We start from the raw sequence: 19,089 nt of genomic DNA, 5'->3' as shown, positions 1-19,089 counted from the left end.
TTTTATTCATACATTTCATAACCGTTATGTTTTTGAAACAACTAGTGTACGTTTTTGTGTCGAGTTCATGATTTAAGACTGAGAGTATATTGATCTATATTGTATTTAAAGCTTTACAGACGGCGATCGGTTGTTTTACTGTCGCACACTGAGTTTATCTATATTCGAAGCCTTAAACTATTGCATGCATGATAATACTGTAAATACACGAATATGAAATAAAATAAGAAATGTATTAACTAAATTGTGTAAGTAAGCAGTAGCAATTTGGGTTTAACTGTCAAAAAATCCAGTACAACAGACAAGCCTACACACTTGTAGATTGATGATAGTTGTGTAAAGCAAGAAAGCGTTCCTCGTATAACTTCCAATTTTATAAATTTACTACCAGGGCGTTGGCTGCAACCAAAATTTGATACATTTTGCAAGAAATATGTCTTATACTTCAGGCAAAGCAAATACTACAATTCGGCGGCAATATCCACAAAGACTCGCCATCGTTGAATTGATTGGAGTTTATTGACCACCAATCAGTTAACGTAAATGACCCCACATGATATCTAACGTCGAAACGTCATAAACCTCTCTGACAACCGTGTATCAGATTAGAACGTTGCCGCCTATCTGTCTGCCGCTTTTATACTGCTGAATATCTGAAGTTGAATTTTGAAAGTTTGGCGAAGATTGTTGGCATCTCATTGTGAGGTAAGACTAATTTTATTTGTCTTACACGTTATGCACCCTAATTATGCAAATCTAATGCAAAATTAGCGAAAAATAATTCCTGTATACCATTTATCAAGTATTTCATTTCTCCTACCTCAATTTTATGCAACTTTGCAATATGATTTTTTTTTTTCTAACTCAAAGAGAATCTACATATTACGTTCATCCAACTTAATAGTTGCAATGGTGTTTTGTGTACTATTGTTTTTCTGTTGGTCCTTTCTTATTCAGCCAAGGCATTGTCAGTTTATTTTCGACTTATAAGTTCGTCCCTTTGATATCTTGTGCCTCTCTTTGACAACAAAGCGGCAAAGTTAAAATAAGCGATTTATTTCAATATTGGTTATTTCATGGAACCGTTTACCCAAAAGAAATCATGTAAAAAGGCTCTTGTAATTCTAGAAAAGTAGTAGCAATTCCACCACTGCCGTCAGCATCTATTTATTGATTTATTTATGTTTGGCTATTGTTTCTTTTTTTTTTCTGGAATATAGAACAATGACTATTGCATGTAAATTTGTGTTAAAGTCCATCATAAACATATAAAATAATTATAAAGTAAGTTGATGGTACCGTAGTCTTTTCTCTAGCAGTAGTATGCATTTAATCCAAATTTTATAAGTTAACACAAGTAAACTAACTAACTAATTTTATTCAGTATATAATCCAATACAAAAGGATCATCGCTGAAACACATAAAAACATATAAGTAACTCTTTATAAATATCGTGCGCTATAAGCGAATTTATGCATGGATTTACCTTCATCAGTAACGTTCGAATGCATCATTGATGTATAAATACGTCGATATTTTTGGAACTGCTACTTGACCCCAAAAGGACATAAAAGAACGGCATTTAAGGTCAACTTTGCCTGAAGGGAGTTTGAACCCTTGAAAACCTTCTATTGAATACAATTAGTTATCAATGCACACATAGTACTCTAAGAACATGGATCCGATATATATAAGAAAATGTGGTATGAGTGCCAATGAGACAGCTCTCCATCCATTTACAGATACAAACTGTGTCACATGACATTAGATGGCATAACGTCATAATTACGGTATTTCTTTGGCAACGTTGTCAGTTTATTAAACTGACTTCGACAGTGTACCCGCTTTTTGAAAATTTGGAACTTAATTAACCATTTGTCGAAGATTTAGTTATATAGAGACTTGGTAAGTTAAATTCATACTTAATCTAATCTATATTGGTTTACTTTTTTTCAAATTGGGACTTGGATGGAGAGTTGTCTCGTTGGCACTCATACCACATCTTCTTTTAAATATTAAAAAACAAGAGATGGAACGAAAGAACATTTGAGTGACTGAACCAGACTAGTAATGAGTTAATTGATCACAAAAGAGTAAAACAGATATGAGAGCGAGAGAGAAAAAAAAAAATAGAAAACGAGATTTAATTACAACAAAGAAGAGAAAATAAACCAGTTTTAGTGTAATATTTCCTTATATTTTTTTCAGAATTGAAATGGAGATCCATAGTAGCAGTCTTGAATGGAATGTCCGTAATTTAATGTTATCGTTGCTGCACGTTGCTTTCGGGTAAGCAATCACTTCCATTTCTTATGATATATGTCGGCACTGCTGTTAAATTTGAATAGATATAAATTTTCTGGCATTACGTTTTACTATTTTTAATCTAAGACTGAATACCATTGCTTGAATTAATTGTAAAAGTCAAATTCGCATATTTATATAACATTTTAAAACTATTCTATTCCTTTTTTAAAGAATAGCATTCAGTGTGACTTTATACTGTCTTTGAGAATTATTTTGTTGAATGGGTGGTAATTTTGCAGGATGAACAGCGGTACATTAATTCTGACTAGTTATTGTTTTCACTTTCAGCGAAATAGAAGCTAACGTTATGTCTCGTAATTGCAAAGAGATTGAAATGCCTCAGAATAACAGAGAATCAGAAAGGGAGGGAAACGAGTATGTAAGATTCGCTTTCTTGAAGGATGTAAATAACTCAGAAAGTAACAGTCTTATTGAGGCATTGGATCTTAAAGATGAAAAGGAAGCAACAAACACAGACGAAGAATGTGCTGCTTTCTACAAGTCCGTCAGAGATGCTGAATACAATAAACTTGTTGAAGCATATGAAAAAGAAAAGATAATCAAAGAAGAAAAGGAGAGAAAGAGGATATCAAGAGACGAAGAAAAGTTAGATTCGGCTGAAGTCATATCAGCCAAAGAAGTAACAGACGAAGGCGAATATTCTGATTTCTACAAATCAGTCAGAGATACTGAATACAATAAACTTGTTGAAGCATATGTCAAAGAAAGGATAATGAAAAAAGAAAAGGAGGCAAATATGAAAACAAGAGAGCAAGAAAATGTAGATTCGTCTGAAGTCATATCAGACGAAGACGAATGTGCTGCTTTCTACAAGTCCGTCAGAGATGCTGAATACAACAAACTTGTTGAATCATATGGCAGAGAAAATATAATCAAAGAAGAAAAGGAGAAAAATAGGATAACAAGAGAACAGGAAAAGATAAAGAAACAATTTGAAGAATTCTGGAAACCAGCCGCTGACATTGATTCTCTGCGGCATGTTTCCCAGAAGGTATTTACATTTTTTTTTGTATTCTATGTTTCTTCCACATGATTGTCTGAGTATTAGGTGATAAGGAACGTAGTATTCTAACTAAAAGTACAGCACTGCTTATTTTTGTATATACAACTATAGTATCAACGTTAACATTAGAAACATTTGACTTTGTACTCCTCTGGAAGCAAGCGTCCAATCAATCAGTAGCTCATATTTTTTCTTTTCCTTTTAATATTTTTTTAGTTGACCTGTTTCAATATTGTGCGTATAGAGAAAAAATTGTTTACTTTTCGTAATTTTCACATCTTCATAATTTTTTTTTTCAAAGGACAGTGAAATGAATACTTGTACTTCACAACAAGAACTGGATCTTAAAGTGGAACAAGCAGAGAAAAGACAACAAGGACCCTTCCTTTCACCGGTAAAAGAGGAAAGAATAAAATCATTTGTGAGAGAACAGCATTACAATTATCAAAGCTTCCAAAGTACAGACATGAGGAATGCAGCGATCAATAGTAAGCACATATAGATATTATCTTCTATATAGTACGAAAATATGGGATTTTAAAAAGATCGAGGAACACAAATGGAAATACATGTATAAACAAAATTTCGTGCCTGACAGGTAGAAAATCCCCGAAAAATTAAACATAATAATTGTTCTCTACGGAAAGCTTGAATAAAGCAAATATAGTAAAGGATGCTTTTATTGACTCGTCTTATTAGAAAATTTATATTCAATGAATGAATGAAATAATAAAATATCAGACATATGAAATAATCAATTTAAAAAGGGGGGGGGGGGGGTAAAATGAAAAAAAATTGTCCTGCATTTTTTTTAGTTGTACAATATCTGTCCTGTCTTTTTATTAGTTTATCTTGACTTCTTTTTACATAAAATGTCATCCTGCCTTCTTTTGCAAGGTGCCTCAGTCTGCTCTTTTTCCTCAAACCTTCTGTCCTGCCTTTTTATTTTAAATTTCGTCCTAGCCCCCGACCACCCTTAAAATCAAATGGTAGCACCCTTACAACGGTGTGCATTATCGAGTTTCAAGTTTTTGATTGAGATACATTCTTACTTTGCTTTTCAGGAGAACTGGACACAGCAGTAACAATTAGTGAAACTGTTCCCAATAAGAGGAGACTCAGTTCTCTTCAACTGATAGTCAACAAAGTATTTAAGGTATTTTTTTTAATATATGAAATTTCAAAAAAAGAAGAAACGAAATTTTACAAAATTGATTCACATGTACTGATGTACGCTGTCTACAAGCCTAGTCACATTAAAACATAGCGTCAAAATTACATTAAATATTATACAGATATATTCTTGTTGATTCACGTGATGGTCTTTCCAAGCTGAGATTCCAAATTTTTAGTAAGTTGTGACTGGCTTAAAAGGACCTAATAACACTTCACTTTAATTTATTTTTCAGAGAAGCAAGCCTTCAGCAAAAGACATCAATGATAACCAGCTAGCGTTAAAGGAAGAACTAAAGTTAGATTTGTCGACATTGGATGATATAACTGAGGATGAAGGTAATTTATATCATATCACCTTTTTCTATCTAACGTAGTTTCAATTTTTTTAACCTTGGTGGCTTCTCCATACATACTGAATGTTGCCAAATGTTGGATATCATGACTAACTGTAATTAATAGTTTACACGAAAACTTTATAAATTAAACACTGAAATCTTCTATTTAAATACAAAATGTTTTTTTTTTTTAATTTTAAAAATTATATCTTCAACATGCACACGCGAAGAAGTTTTGCTGTATTTAAAGATGAGATTGTGAAGAGCGAGTATTTAGAAAACAGTCTGATTTTCAACTAATGTTACTACATGTATAAATAACTTCCGTTTTCTTTTAGATATACCAGACACATCAAGGACGTCAGACAGTGAATGGTTCAGTATCAGTTTAAGTGACACAGAAGAAACTCCAAGACCACATTTAAGGCCATTCTTTTCACCACTAGTGGAAGAAATACATGTTTCAACGATTCCTAGTAAAACAAAAGAATCTGCAATAGAGAAAGAAGTTGGCTTTAAATCTAAACCTAACAGTGGATTCATGGCATTTCGACAGTGGTTCTGTCAACTATTTTGTTGTCATAGCAAACCTAATGAAAATGTTGACAATTATGTATAAATGTTTTTGTTGTTCAATTATTTAATAAAATTTTTATATTGTTTAAATCTTAGATTTATGATAATGGTTAGCAAGTTCAGTACCTGTAATTCAGTGGTTGCTGTTTGTCATTTTTTTTTTTACTTTTGTTTTAACAGATAGTTTTCAAATATTTTCACACTTTGTAATCCACATCGCTTATTTTTTATATATTCAGACATTGTGGACACAGATCAGTGTGGATAGTATTCAATTCAATTCAATATTTTATTTAAGTCTCATCTCTCAATAGTATATAATACAACATTACATTAAATGTAAAAATATATAAATATAAAAAGAGAGCCATTCTGTACAGAATTACAAGAAACTATAACATTATAAAACTAGTGTGGATCTAGCCGGCGTTAATATTCATGAGGCTAGCCGTCAATAATATTCATGAGATCAAAACCGCGTTCGATGAAATGTTTAGGGTAGTTATTAGATTGTGACAATAAAATAACTTTTGCTGTTAATATCCATTATGGTTATGCTATTTATAGCAATATAAAGTAATTAGGAAATAGTAAGCCAATAGGTGTCTTCTGCAAGGTCCGCGTCATTTAAAATGAAAGTAAATGAAAAGTTTAATTGCATTGCCTCACACAACACAAAACAATTATGAACATTAAAATGTTGTTATTATTGAATCAATGTAAACTATAGTAATTAAAACAAGATGATTAAATATAGGGTAATTAAATGGAATTAATTGTCATATGGGCATTCCATAATCTGTTCGTTGTCTTCAAATATAGTCCAATTCTAAAACTAAAATATACAATACATACGATAGTATCACACAATTAAAAAGATCAGAAAAACAAGAAACATAGTTTATTGAAGGAATATAATAAACAGAAAAATAGAAACTGTCAATTACTATTTCAATGACATAATTCTTCAAAATTACGGAGATCAATAAGAGTCTTTAATCTCAACATTACCAGTCCATTTAATTGCCTCTAAAATGGCCCATAGCACTTATGCCCTAGACCCGTACGAGTTAGTCAGAAAAGGATAAGGGGGGTACCCTGGTATATCACAAATTCGAAAATGAACTATTGCCGGCTGGCCAAACGAAGAGATTCTCCACGTGGGCAATGATACCAGAGGAAGAGGTACTTATTGCCTTTAAAATTGCCCATAGCACTTATACCCTAGACCCGTACGAGTTTGTCAGTAGAGGGTTCAAAGGGGGATATGGTGTCCCGGATACAACGAGTTCGAACTGAACTATTGCCGGCTGGCCAAACTAAGAGATTCTCCACATCGACCATTATACCAGAGGTAGAGGTTGGTATTGCCTCTAAAATGGCCCATAGCACTTATGCCCTAGACCCGTACGAGTTAGTCAGAAAAGGATAAGGGGGGTACCCTGGTATATCACAAATTCGAAAATGAACTATTGCCGGCTGGCCAAACGAAGAGATTCTCCACGTGGACAATGATACCAGAGGAAGAGGTACTTATTGCCTTTAAAATGGCCCATAGCACTTATACCCTAGACCCTAACGAGTTTGTCAGTAGAGAGTTCAAAGGGGGGGATACAACGAATTCGAACTGAACTATTGCCGGCTGGCCAAACTAAGAGATTCTCCACATCGACCATTATACCAGAGGTAGAGGTTGGTATTACCTCTAAAATGGCCCATAGCAATAATGCCCTAGATCCGTACGAGTTAGTCAGAAAAGGATAAGGGGGGTACCCTGGTATATCACAAATTCGAAAATGAACTATTGCCGGCTGGCCAAAGGAAGAGATTCTCCACGTGGGCAATGATACCAGAGGAAGAGGTACTTATTGCCTTTTAAATGGCCCATAGCACTTATACCCTAGACCCGTACGAGTTTGTCAGTAGAGGGTTCAAAGGGGGGATATGGTATCCCGGATACAACGAATTCGAACTGAACTATTACCGGCAGGCCAAACTAAGAGATTCTTCACATCGACCATTATACCAGAGGTAGAGGTTGGTATTGCCTCTAAAATGGTCCATAGCACTTATGCCCTAGACCCGGACGAGTTAGTCAGAAAAGGATAAGGGGGGTACCCTGGTATATCACAAATTCGAAAATGAACTATTGCCGACTGGCCAAACAAAGAGATTCTCCACGTGGGCAATGATACCAGAGGAAGAGGTACTTATTGCCTTTAAAATGGCCTATAGCACTTATACCCTAGACCCGTACGACTTTGTCAGTAGAGGGTTCAAAGGGGGGATATGGTGTCCCGGATACAACGAATTCGAACTGAACTATTGCCGGCTGGCCAAACTAAGAGATTCTCCACATCGACCATTATACCAGAGGTAGAGGTTGGTATTGCCTCTAAAATGGCTCATAGCACTTATGCCCTAGACCCGTACGAGTTAGTCAGAAAAGGATAAGGGGGTACCCTGGTATATCACAAATTCGAAAATGAACTATTGCCGGTTGGCCAAACGAAGAGATTCTCCACGTGGGCAATGATACCAGAGGAAGAGGTACTTATTGCCTTTAAAATGGCCCATAGCACTTATACCCTAGACCCGTACGACTTTGACAGTAGAGGGTTCAAAGGGGGGATATGGTGTCCCGGATACAACGAATTCGAACTGAACTATTGCCGGCTGGCCAAACTAAGAGATTCTCCACATCGACCATTATACCAGAGGTAGAGGTTGGTATTGCCTCTAAAATGGCCCATAGCACTTATGCCCTAGACCCGGACGAGTTAGTCAGAAAAGGATAAGGGGGGTACCCTGGTATATCACAAATTCGAAAATGAACTATTGCCGGCTGGCCAAACGAAGAGATTCTCCACGTGGGCAATGATACCAGAGGAAGAGGTACTTATTGCCTTTAAAATGGCCCATAGCACTTATACCCTAGACCCGTACGAGTTTGTCAGCAGAGGGTTCAAAGGGGGGATATGGTGTCCCGGATACAACGAATTCGAACTGAACTATTGCCGGCTGGCCAAACTAAGAGATTCTCCACATCGACCATTATACCAGAGGTAGAGGTTGGTATTGCCTCTAAAATGGCCCATAGCACTTATGCCCTAGACCCGTACGAGTTAGTCAGAAAAGGATAAGGGGGGTACCCTGGTATATCACAAATTCGAAAATGAACTATTGCCGGCTGGCCAAACGAAGAGATTCTCCACGTGGGCAATGATACCAGAGGAAGAGGTACTTATTGCCTTTAAAATTGCCCATAGCACTTATACCCTAGACCCGTACGAGTTTGTCAGTAGAGGGTTCAAAGGGGGATATGGTGTCCCGGATACAACGAGTTCGAACTGAACTATTGCCGGCTGGCCAAACTAAGAGATTCTCCACATCGACCATTATACCAGAGGTAGAGGTTGGTATTGCCTCTAAAATGGCCCATAGCACTTATGCCCTAGACCCGTACGAGTTAGTCAGAAAAGGATAAGGGGGGTACCCTGGTATATCACAAATTCGAAAATGAACTATTGCCGGCTGGCCAAACGAAGAGATTCTCCACGTGGACAATGATACCAGAGGAAGAGGTACTTATTGCCTTTAAAATGGCCCATAGCACTTATACCCTAGACCCTAACGAGTTTGTCAGTAGAGAGTTCAAAGGGGGGGATACAACGAATTCGAACTGAACTATTGCCGGCTGGCCAAACTAAGAGATTCTCCACATCTACCATTATACCAGAGGTAGAGGTTGGTATTACCTCTAAAATGGCCCATAGCAATAATGCCCTAGATCCGTACGAGTTAGTCAGAAAAGGATAAGGGGGGTACCCTGGTATATCACAAATTCGAAAATGAACTATTGCCGGCTGGCCAAAGGAAGAGATTCTCCACGTGGGCAATGATACCAGAGGAAGAGGTACTTATTGCCTTTTAAATGGCCCATAGCACTTATACCCTAGACCCGTACGAGTTTGTCAGTAGAGGGTTCAAAGGGGGGATATGGTATCCCGGATACAACGAATTCGAACTGAACTATTACCGGCAGGCCAAACTAAGAGATTCTTCACATCGACCATTATACCAGAGGTAGAGGTTGGTATTGCCTCTAAAATGGTCCATAGCACTTATGCCCTAGACCCGGACGAGTTAGTCAGAAAAGGATAAGGGGGGTACCCTGGTATATCACAAATTCGAAAATGAACTATTGCCGACTGGCCAAACGAAGAGATTCTCCACGTGGGCAATGATACCAGAGGAAGAGGTACTTATTGCCTTTAAAATGGCCTATAGCACTTATACCCTAGACCCGTACGACTTTGTCAGTAGAGGGTTCAAAGGGGGGATATGGTGTCCCGGATACAACGAATTCGAACTGAACTATTGCCGGCTGGCCAAACTAAGAGATTCTCCACATCGACCATTATACCAGAGGTAGAGGTTGGTATTGCCTCTAAAATGGCTCATAGCACTTATGCCCTAGACCCGTACGAGTTAGTCAGAAAAGGATAAGGGGGTACCCTGGTATATCACAAATTCGAAAATGAACTATTGCCGGTTGGCCAAACGAAGAGATTCTCCACGTGGGCAATGATACCAGAGGAAGAGGTACTTATTGCCTTTAAAATGGCCCATAGCACTTATACCCTAGACCCGTACGACTTTGACAGTAGAGGGTTCAAAGGGGGGATATGGTGTCCCGGATACAACGAATTCGAACTGAACTATTGCCGGCTGGCCAAACTAAGAGATTCTCCACATCGACCATTATACCAGAGGTAGAGGTTGGTATTGCCTCTAAAATGGCCCATAGCACTTATGCCCTAGACCCGGACGAGTTAGTCAGAAAAGGATAAGGGGGGTACCCTGGTATATCACAAATTCGAAAATGAACTATTGCCGGCTGGCCAAACGAAGAGATTCTCCACGTGGGCAATGATACCAGAGGAAGAGGTACTTATTGCCTTTAAAATGGCCCATAGCACTTATACCCTAGACCCGTACGAGTTTGTCAGCAGAGGGTTCAAAGGGGGGATATGGTGTCCCGGATACAACGAATTCGAACTGAACTATTGCCGGCTGGCCAAACTAAGAGATTCTCCACATCGACCATTATACCAGAGGTAGAGGTTGGTATTGCCTCTAAAATGGCCCATAGCACTTATGCCCTAGACCCGTACGAGTTAGTCAGAAAAGGATAAGGGGGGTACCCTGGTATATCACAAATTCGAAAATGAACTATTGCCGGCTTGCCAAACAAGAGATTCTCCACGTGGGCAATGATACAAGAGGAAGAGGTACTTATTGCCTTTAAAATGGCCCATAGCACTTATACCGTAGACCCGTACTAGTTTGTCACTAGAGGGTTCAAAGGGGGGATATGGTATCCCGGATACAACGAATTCGAACTGAACTATTGCCGGCTGGCCAAACTAAGAGATTCTCCACATCGACCATTATACCAGAGGTAGAGGTTGGTATTGGCCCTAAAATGGCCCATAGCACTTATGCCCTAGACCCGTACGAGTTAGTCAGAAAAGGATAAGGGGGGTACCCTGGTATATCACAAATTCGAAAATGCACTATTGCCGGCTGGCCAAACGAAGAGATTCTCCACGTGGGCAATTATACCAGAGGAAGAGGTACTTATTGCCTTTAAAATGGCCCATAGCATTGATATCCTAGACCCGTGCGATTTTGTCAGTAAAGGGTTAATAGGGGGGATATGGTGTCACGGTATACAACGAATTCGATCTGAATTATTGCCGGCTGGCCAAACTATGAGATTCTCCACGTGGGCCATTATACCAGTGGCAGAGGTAGGCATTTCCTCTAAAATGGCCCATAATAATCATGCCCTAGACCTGTGCAAATTTGTCAGCAGACGGTTTAAAGGGGGATATAGTATGCCGGCTGGCCAAACGAAGTCAAAATGAAATATTGCCAGCTGACCGACTAAGATAATCTAAACGTGGACCATATTAGCAGAGGTAGAGGTAGCCATTGCCTTTAAGATGGGCCATAGCACTAATCCTGATTGCGTTGTCAAACATATCAGATGTATTGAATAATGTTGCCTCGAAAATTACCCATGGTTCTTATGTCTTAGACCCGTACCTGTTGAACAGCAAAGGGAAGTACTCTTGTATATCACAAAGACCAAACTAAGAGTTTCTCCTTGTGGGCTAACAAAAAGATTAGCGTAGGTGTTTTCTCTAAAAAGGCCCATGTATCGTATATCATAGATCCGTACGTATTGGTAGGAAAAGGGTAAGGGAAGTACTCTTGTATATCAAAATATTCAAACATACTTTTACTTGCTGGTCATTTTAAAGGTAATTAGTACCTTAACCTCTGTATCATGGTCCACGAGGAGAATCTTTTAGTTTGACAAGTCGTCGATAGTTCAATTCGACTTTGAGATATATAAAGGTGCCCATCTTTCTCTTTGCTGACTAGGTCGTACGGTCTAGGGTATAGTAGTATGGGTCATTTTAGAGGCAATTTCTATTTCTTCCTCTGATATAATGACCCACGTGGAGAATTTCTTAATTTGGTCATCCGGCAATAGTTTTTTTCGACTTCGTGATGAATCGGAGGACCACAACCCTTGTTATCCCCTCCTGACAAACTCGTACGGGTCTAGGACATAAGTACTATGGGCCATTATACAACTACTACATATACCTCTTGTGTCATGACCCATGTGGAAAATGTCTTGGTTTGGCCAGCTGGCAATAGTTCATTTCGACTTTGTGATATATAAAGGTACCAACCTTATCCTTTCCTGGCTAAGTCGTACGAGTCTAGGGCATTAACGATTTTTGTCATTTTTGAGGCAATGGATACCTCTCCCTCTGATATAATGACTCGTGTGAATAATTCTTTCTATTCAAGCTCTAATGTCAACATGTCACACATGTTAGTTACAATGAATATGGGCAGCGAGAACGTTGCGTTTGTGATTTTGCTCTTAACATACTTGGGCCGCACATGAATTACTTTAAAATAAATGAAAGTGATCACAACATTAATTATTAAAGTTCTAATAAAATAAATTACTAGTAAAATTTTAAAGTTTATATGTAAAATATTTAACAGCCCACGGTTTAAATTCATTTTAATGTCCATAGGCTATCGCACGTTATCATTTTACTTTTCACGATTTATATTTAACACATGTTAGTCTATGTTTTTATTTTCGTCTTTTCCTCACTCTGAGCTGCTATATTTTCAAGTTCCAAAGAATTCAAGTTTGATGATTGGTTTAGATATCAAACCAGTTTTTGTTCGAATTATGGCTGATCGTGTAAGTCCATCTTTGCCGTAAAATAATTTGTCAATGATCACCAAAGTCCAATTTACTCTAGATACATAGTCCTGAATCTGAACTACATATTTCCGACGTTAATGTTCTATGTGTTTCGATCTGTGTATCGGTAATATTTCCTAAGCGAATTTATGTATTCCTGCTTCCATCTTTTTATGTAGTTTTTAAGAATTAATGAAAGAAACTTCGATTGTCTAGCCAGTTACTGGTTCATGCGTAGTGTCTTTGGTTCCTGGTTGTAAACTACAGTCTTTAAGGCCGTTATACGGTAGCGTCTTGGTCCGTTTTCAATATAATAAATGTGACGGAGTAAGGGGTTCGTCGTCCGCGTTTGATCCGATGAAACGTATGTTAGTGGGCGATCACTGAGTAAACGTTCTACTTCAGTCATTATCGTGTTGAGTGTTTTATTGTCCATATGTGCTCGTTTAATGCAGTTTTTGGTTATTCCTCTCAATCTCTCCCACCATCCACCGAACAAAATTGTGCCATAAGGATTAAGCTTCTCGGTTACATGATGATTTTGATAAATGTTCAATTTCTTATGCTCTCGCATCATACAAATCATTAACAAATAATAAACGTGATGCATGGAAGAGGTCTAATAAAGCTCTTTGTTAATTAAAGCTCGATATAATATTGTCAACATAAAAGTATTTCTTTAACATTGCTGTCCAGTCTGTTGAATTGCAGTGAAATGTTTACGTATAACAGCATTTAGGATAAACGGAGAGAAAGTTGCTCCAAATTATACTGACTTGAATCTGTTTGCGGTTAGTTGACTATTTGGGTCATCCGGGTTACTACGCATAAGAGAATCTGGTAACATCACGATCCTCTTCCTCCAGCCCATAATAAGTAAGGCTTTTTTCTATACCGGTCGAGACGGCGTATTTGTGCATTCTAAATCGGAGAAAAATTCCGGTTAAATCATTAAAGTTTGGCCAAAGATCCATCAAACAATCATTTAAGCTTAGATTAATAGGTGAAGGTTTGCAGCTACAGTCAAATACAATTCTGATTGGCGTGGTTGACGACTTTTTACGGAAATGATGGTGCGGTATGGAATGAACAATTGTTTTGGCTGATCGTTCATCAACTCTTTCGATAAATCTACGTTTTTCTTGTTCATTAATAATTTTTCCGTTTTTCTGAAAAAGTGTAAGTTCACGATTAAGACGCTTAATGACATTTTCTGTTCTCCGTTATTCAATACTTCTGTTGTCTAGTAAGGTGTGGTGTTCCTCCTTACAAGGTAACTTATCAACATATCTTTATGTTTCCATATGGTAACCTCTACCATTTGATTTATATACATCTTGGAATTGTCTGTTTTCAGATTTGTTGTCACTATTATTTATACTAGCAGCTTCAACTTCCATAAATTTCTCCATTATAAAAGTTCTACTCTTCAACTTTGTGACCTACTAATATGTTCATCATTGACGTAATTGTGTGATCTGGATTTGCAGGTATTCAATTGATTGTGCCGGACAGAAGGTTACGGATTTCCGACTTGACGGTAGTAGGTCCTGTTCCTCATACTATTCTATCATCGACAATATTAGATATAATTCAATAGAGAATCTTCAACCATTGGGTCATGTGAGACCGGATGGTCTAATTTCAAGCCAAACAAATACTTTAAATTTGTTATATTACGTACATAAGTCTTCATTGGTACAGCTATTTCTGGTACATGTACAATCAAAACGTTGATAGGTAATTTGCCGTTGTCTGTGCCATCACTTGTGTCACAAAATCCTGACAAGTTTATGGTCTTTTGTCTGGTAATTGTCAAATCAAGCTCTATAGCTTATTTTTCTGTGATGAGGGCATCTATGCGCCCTTGTCAAATAATGTGTTTGTGTAAGTACATTGAATGCCCGAACTTACTTGCGCTACGACAGTTTTTAGTCTGTGTCTGTGAGTGAAGAACTGTACCCGTTTTCTTCGCGTTGTGTTGTGTTTACTGAATTGTGTTACTAGTAATATATTCATTAGTGTTACTCTGTTTTTCAGCTTTTTAACCTCGTCTTTGCATAAACTAGTATGCTGCTTTATTTTACATTTCCTGCAACTTTTGTGTGATTTGCAATCAGCTATATTGGGTGTCAAAGATAGTTAAAACATAAACGATGTTGTTTAACAACAGAAATATTTGCTGTTTGATCAATTATCTTAGTGCAATTAACGGGAACATGTGATTCGTTACAAAAGTACACATGATTTTACGTTTATTTGTGTTGATTTATTTTGTACGTACCTTTGCATTGGTGTGAAATGCTGCTGTAGTGGTTTAAATTTCCGTATGATCAGAGGAATTGCCTCTCTCCATAATATTGAGTTCTTCAGATAGTATATGTAGTAGTTCATTTAATTGCCAACTATTTGATTCATGGTGTCTTGTAAGATTTATGCGTACGTCCCCGGTAACTTTTTCAATATGATAGGGACCAATAATGGGTCATATGTATTCTCTGTCTGACCAAGGGATTCTAAACCACGTACATATGTTTCAATTTTGTCGTAAAAAATAACGTAAGCTCTTGTATGAAGGTATGTAAAATTATGCATTCATGTACGTTTGCGTGATGTTGCGAACTTGTGGCATTTGTGTTTAGCGTTGATGTTTGTACTTAGATAAATTTTGCTATTGGCTGTATTTTTGTTCTAAATTAAATAAATAATCATCAGAGTTAACGATTTCTGTTTCGAAGGTTATTGGAATCAACAGGTTTTGTGCCGCTCTCCCCATTTTTCGTCGAATTTCTGCAATATTCCGGAGACGGCACTACTATGTCCTGCTAGTATCGATTTCAGCTGTAAATTCATCCTGGTCACTTGACACCAATATCGTTAAGAGGTTCACTTGACACCAATATCGTTAAGAGGTTCACTTGACACCAATATCGTTAAGAGGTTACATCGGACAACTATATAGCTAACAATAACAAAAGCGAATAGAATGTATGTATATCTATTTTGACTATAATGTCAACACGTGACACTTACGTAAGATTACAATGATTAACAACATCGAAAACTTGATCAATTACTCCTTAACATATTGTCTAAGTATCGGTACCCAATACGATTGTAATACGTAAGTAAGCGTAGCATTGAGTCCGAATTAAGTGAACGCTCGTGTGCGTCTGTCACTATCAGTTTGGTAAGTAAATGATTCGCAGGTAATAAATACGGAAATTTGGTATTCTCGAAAATGATTCCGCTGTGAATCCTTCCATTGCATCTCAAAAAGCTACCGTCATCTATGAAGAGTCACAATTGTCTAGTGCTAGGATATTGCCTTGTGTTTTTATCTCAGATGTTTGGTGTATCGGTATATTGGTAGTTAAATATGAACCGCTGAACGTAAGCAGTTACTCAAATCACTTTCCTGAAAATTTCAATATTTCCAATTGTCTATAACGTTACTGATATCATAGTGATCAGTATGAACTTCATTGTTTAGAAATTCCTCGTCTTCGTTTTTTTCTGTAATTGTCAATACCGTTAACTAATTCTGTCTTTTTTTAAAGGACACTATCGATGTATTGATCGACGTCAATTCCTCGTGTTGAGAGATTGGTTGGGTTGCATTCTTTTGGGCATTATCTCCATTAATGTTGATTTTGTAGATTTTGTTATTCCTCGCGCTCGATTCACAATAAATCGTTTAAACAGTTTCGATGATTTAACCAGTGCAATACTATACAGCTATCCGACCAGAAAGCCACGTTTTTACATTAGAAGGTCGATTTTACATGAAAAGCTAGTCTAGTTCCAATAACTGCGGCAATAAGTTCTAGTTGCGGTTATGTAAGGGGTTTCACTTGCGCTAATCTGCTTTTCGCAATCACTAACGTAATTTCGGTTCCGTTGTTCAGATAGTCAGTCGCAAAATACGTGTAGTGCAAGGTATACCGAAGATTAGATGAAACAAAGGAGAATACAAAATTCGATCAAGTAGAAGTCATTACAACACTAGGAAAACTTGTGCAAACACAAACATTGTTTTAGGACTTGAATGAACAAATTCGAAAGTTAACAGAACCGGAAGATGTGGTAAATTAGATTATTTCATTCAGATGAATTTTCGGTTAATATGATAACCTTGATTTGACACGTACGTAAGTTCATACAAATGTCCAAAATCCTGCAGTCCCGTCACATTGAATCAAATACTAAAGTACTAAAACGCACACTTTAAATCCAAAAACTATACCGTTTGTTTCAACGCAAAACATAGCAAACCTACACAACGCACTGTCGTTTGAAAACCAGTTTGCCCAAGCCATTCTCACAAGCAACACGCAATAAAGTACATTTCCTGCAACTTTTAATCAGAGTAACGTACCAAAACTTACGCATCCAACTTTCGAAGGCACGATTTTAGAATGGCAAACCTTCTGGGACTCATGTGAGTCGTCCGTATATCTTAACTAGTTACTTACAAATATACAAAAGTGTAACTGCTTGAAAGCTAATGAAGTAGAACACGAAGCACTAGATTTAGAAATTCCTTCGCCTATAAATCAGTAAACAAGCTTACGAAGTTTTTTACGATCAAATTGGAGGTAGCGTCAAGGTCTAGAAACTTTGGGTAAGACACATGAAACATACGGCACACTACTTCTTCCCATTATTGTCTACAAATTACCCGTTGAAGTCAGAAATATCTCGCGCGAGGACATAGAACAAAATCGTTGGTATAACGTACCTCCCTGAAAGCATATTAGACGATATCGTTATACCGGACACAGAACAAAAGAGTCGACATCCGAAATTGGTGAAATCTAAATCTTACAAGAATATTGAGACTAGACCTAGCGTTTAATGTCACGAAATACATCCACCAACTCATTGCAGTAAAACAGCCGACACATAATGCCGTATGAACAAATTTGTTATCTTTAACTACCTTGGTAATCACAGACTAAACGAATGTAATGAGAAACACCACACAAACTAATGTAATGCACGTTAAACCCACTATCTTCGAATTCGCCCAACGTTCAACTCGTGAATGACATTGATGATACGGAACATAATACTACTATTTTGTATTCTCAACAGACAGAATTGCAATCGAATGTACTTTTGAAAACTGCCGTGGCACAAGTAGGCTCAAATCAGTTCTTTATCGATACGGATATTCTTTTTGACGAAGGAGGGCAAACATCTTTTGAAACGCAAAACTTAACTAAATTTACAGATAGCGGGAACATAAATAATATATTAATCGGCATTTGGAGGTGCAGAGAAAAACGTGAGACACATAGAAAAGTCAACAATCTATCTGAAAACCGATGTAGGACACGTATTGTCAATCAAAGTACTGATAGTACAGATAATCGGCATGCCTATACAGAATCACTTACGTAATATTGATACACAGAACGGTTATTTGCGTGGTTTAAAGATAGCGCACACGGTGACAAAGCACGATTCATTCGAGATAACGTTGCTGGTAGGCGCATATCACTACGGGGACATTGTTAAAGATTATATAGTCCGTGTAAACGATCCGACCGCCGTGAAATCCAATATCGGATAAATGCTTTCGGTACTTACATACGGTAAGAAAACAAACACGTCGAAGACTAGTATGTGTAATGTTCTAGTATCACACAAAGTTAAAGAATTCAATCTGGAGAGATTTTGGAATTTAGATTCAATAGGAATAAATAGTAGGGAGGTAGACGAAGACGACAATGCATATATTTAAGTCTATCAGGACAGATCAATTGAGTTCTGAGAAAACAAATATTCCGCTATGTTACCTTGAAAACGTGATGAATTGCCTATAAATTAAGCAGTCACGAACAGAAGGACAGAAAACGTCCTTCAAAGACTTACTCAAAACTCAGATATGTTAAAGAAGTACGGGCACATTATACAAGAACAGGAACAAAGAGGATTCATAGAGAAGGTAGATGAAACAGATGAACTTAAGAAAAGTATCACTACATTCCTTATCATCCTGTACAGAAGGAATCAAGCACTATGCCTATCAAAATTGTTTACGACTGCATTTGTCGACATCGCATAATTCGCAAAGTTTGAATGACTGATTTGTATGTGGACAACATTCTGTTAAGTTTACAGAACGAGGGTGGGCTGACTATAAGGAAGGGAGATCAATGATGGAGAAAACTGGATTCTATCTACGATCCTGGACGTCAAACCGTGTGGATATATGTAAGCTAGCTAAAACGGAAAAAGTACTACTATATGCGGACAAAACACAAAAGTACTTGGTATGTTATGGAATAGCTGATTCGATAATCTGATGTACCAGAAATTAATACGGCTGCTTTGTGAAAAATTGTGCAAATCA

The 19,089-nt window shown here is 37.3% G+C and overlaps 2 protein-coding genes across 2 annotated transcripts; both read left to right on the top strand.

Annotated features, from left to right (window-relative positions):
• Window positions 1–588: 588 nt before the first annotated feature.
• On the top strand, window positions 589–3,455 carry LOC143078563 (uncharacterized). The gene is made up of 4 exons (XM_076253423.1): window positions 589–705; window positions 2,210–2,290; window positions 2,597–3,320; window positions 3,444–3,455. Exons 2-4 carry the CDS (start codon window positions 2,217–2,219, stop codon window positions 3,453–3,455), a joined length of 810 nt encoding a protein of 269 aa, XP_076109538.1. The 5' UTR covers window positions 589–705; window positions 2,210–2,216.
• Window positions 3,456–3,636: 181 nt separating this feature from the next.
• On the top strand, window positions 3,637–5,509 carry LOC143078082 (uncharacterized). Its single transcript, XM_076253064.1, has 4 exons — window positions 3,637–3,820; window positions 4,397–4,488; window positions 4,742–4,844; window positions 5,182–5,509. The coding sequence occupies exons 1-4, from the start codon at window positions 3,643–3,645 to the stop codon at window positions 5,460–5,462; spliced, it is 654 nt and encodes a 217-aa protein (XP_076109179.1). The 5' UTR covers window positions 3,637–3,642; the 3' UTR covers window positions 5,463–5,509.
• Window positions 5,510–19,089: the final 13,580 nt, after the last annotated feature.

Source organism: Mytilus galloprovincialis, chromosome 6 (genome assembly GCF_965363235.1).
Source record: "Mytilus galloprovincialis chromosome 6, xbMytGall1.hap1.1, whole genome shotgun sequence".
Lineage (NCBI taxonomy): Eukaryota > Metazoa > Mollusca > Bivalvia > Mytilida > Mytilidae > Mytilus > Mytilus galloprovincialis.
This window is presented reverse-complemented; position numbering and strand designations above follow the sequence as displayed.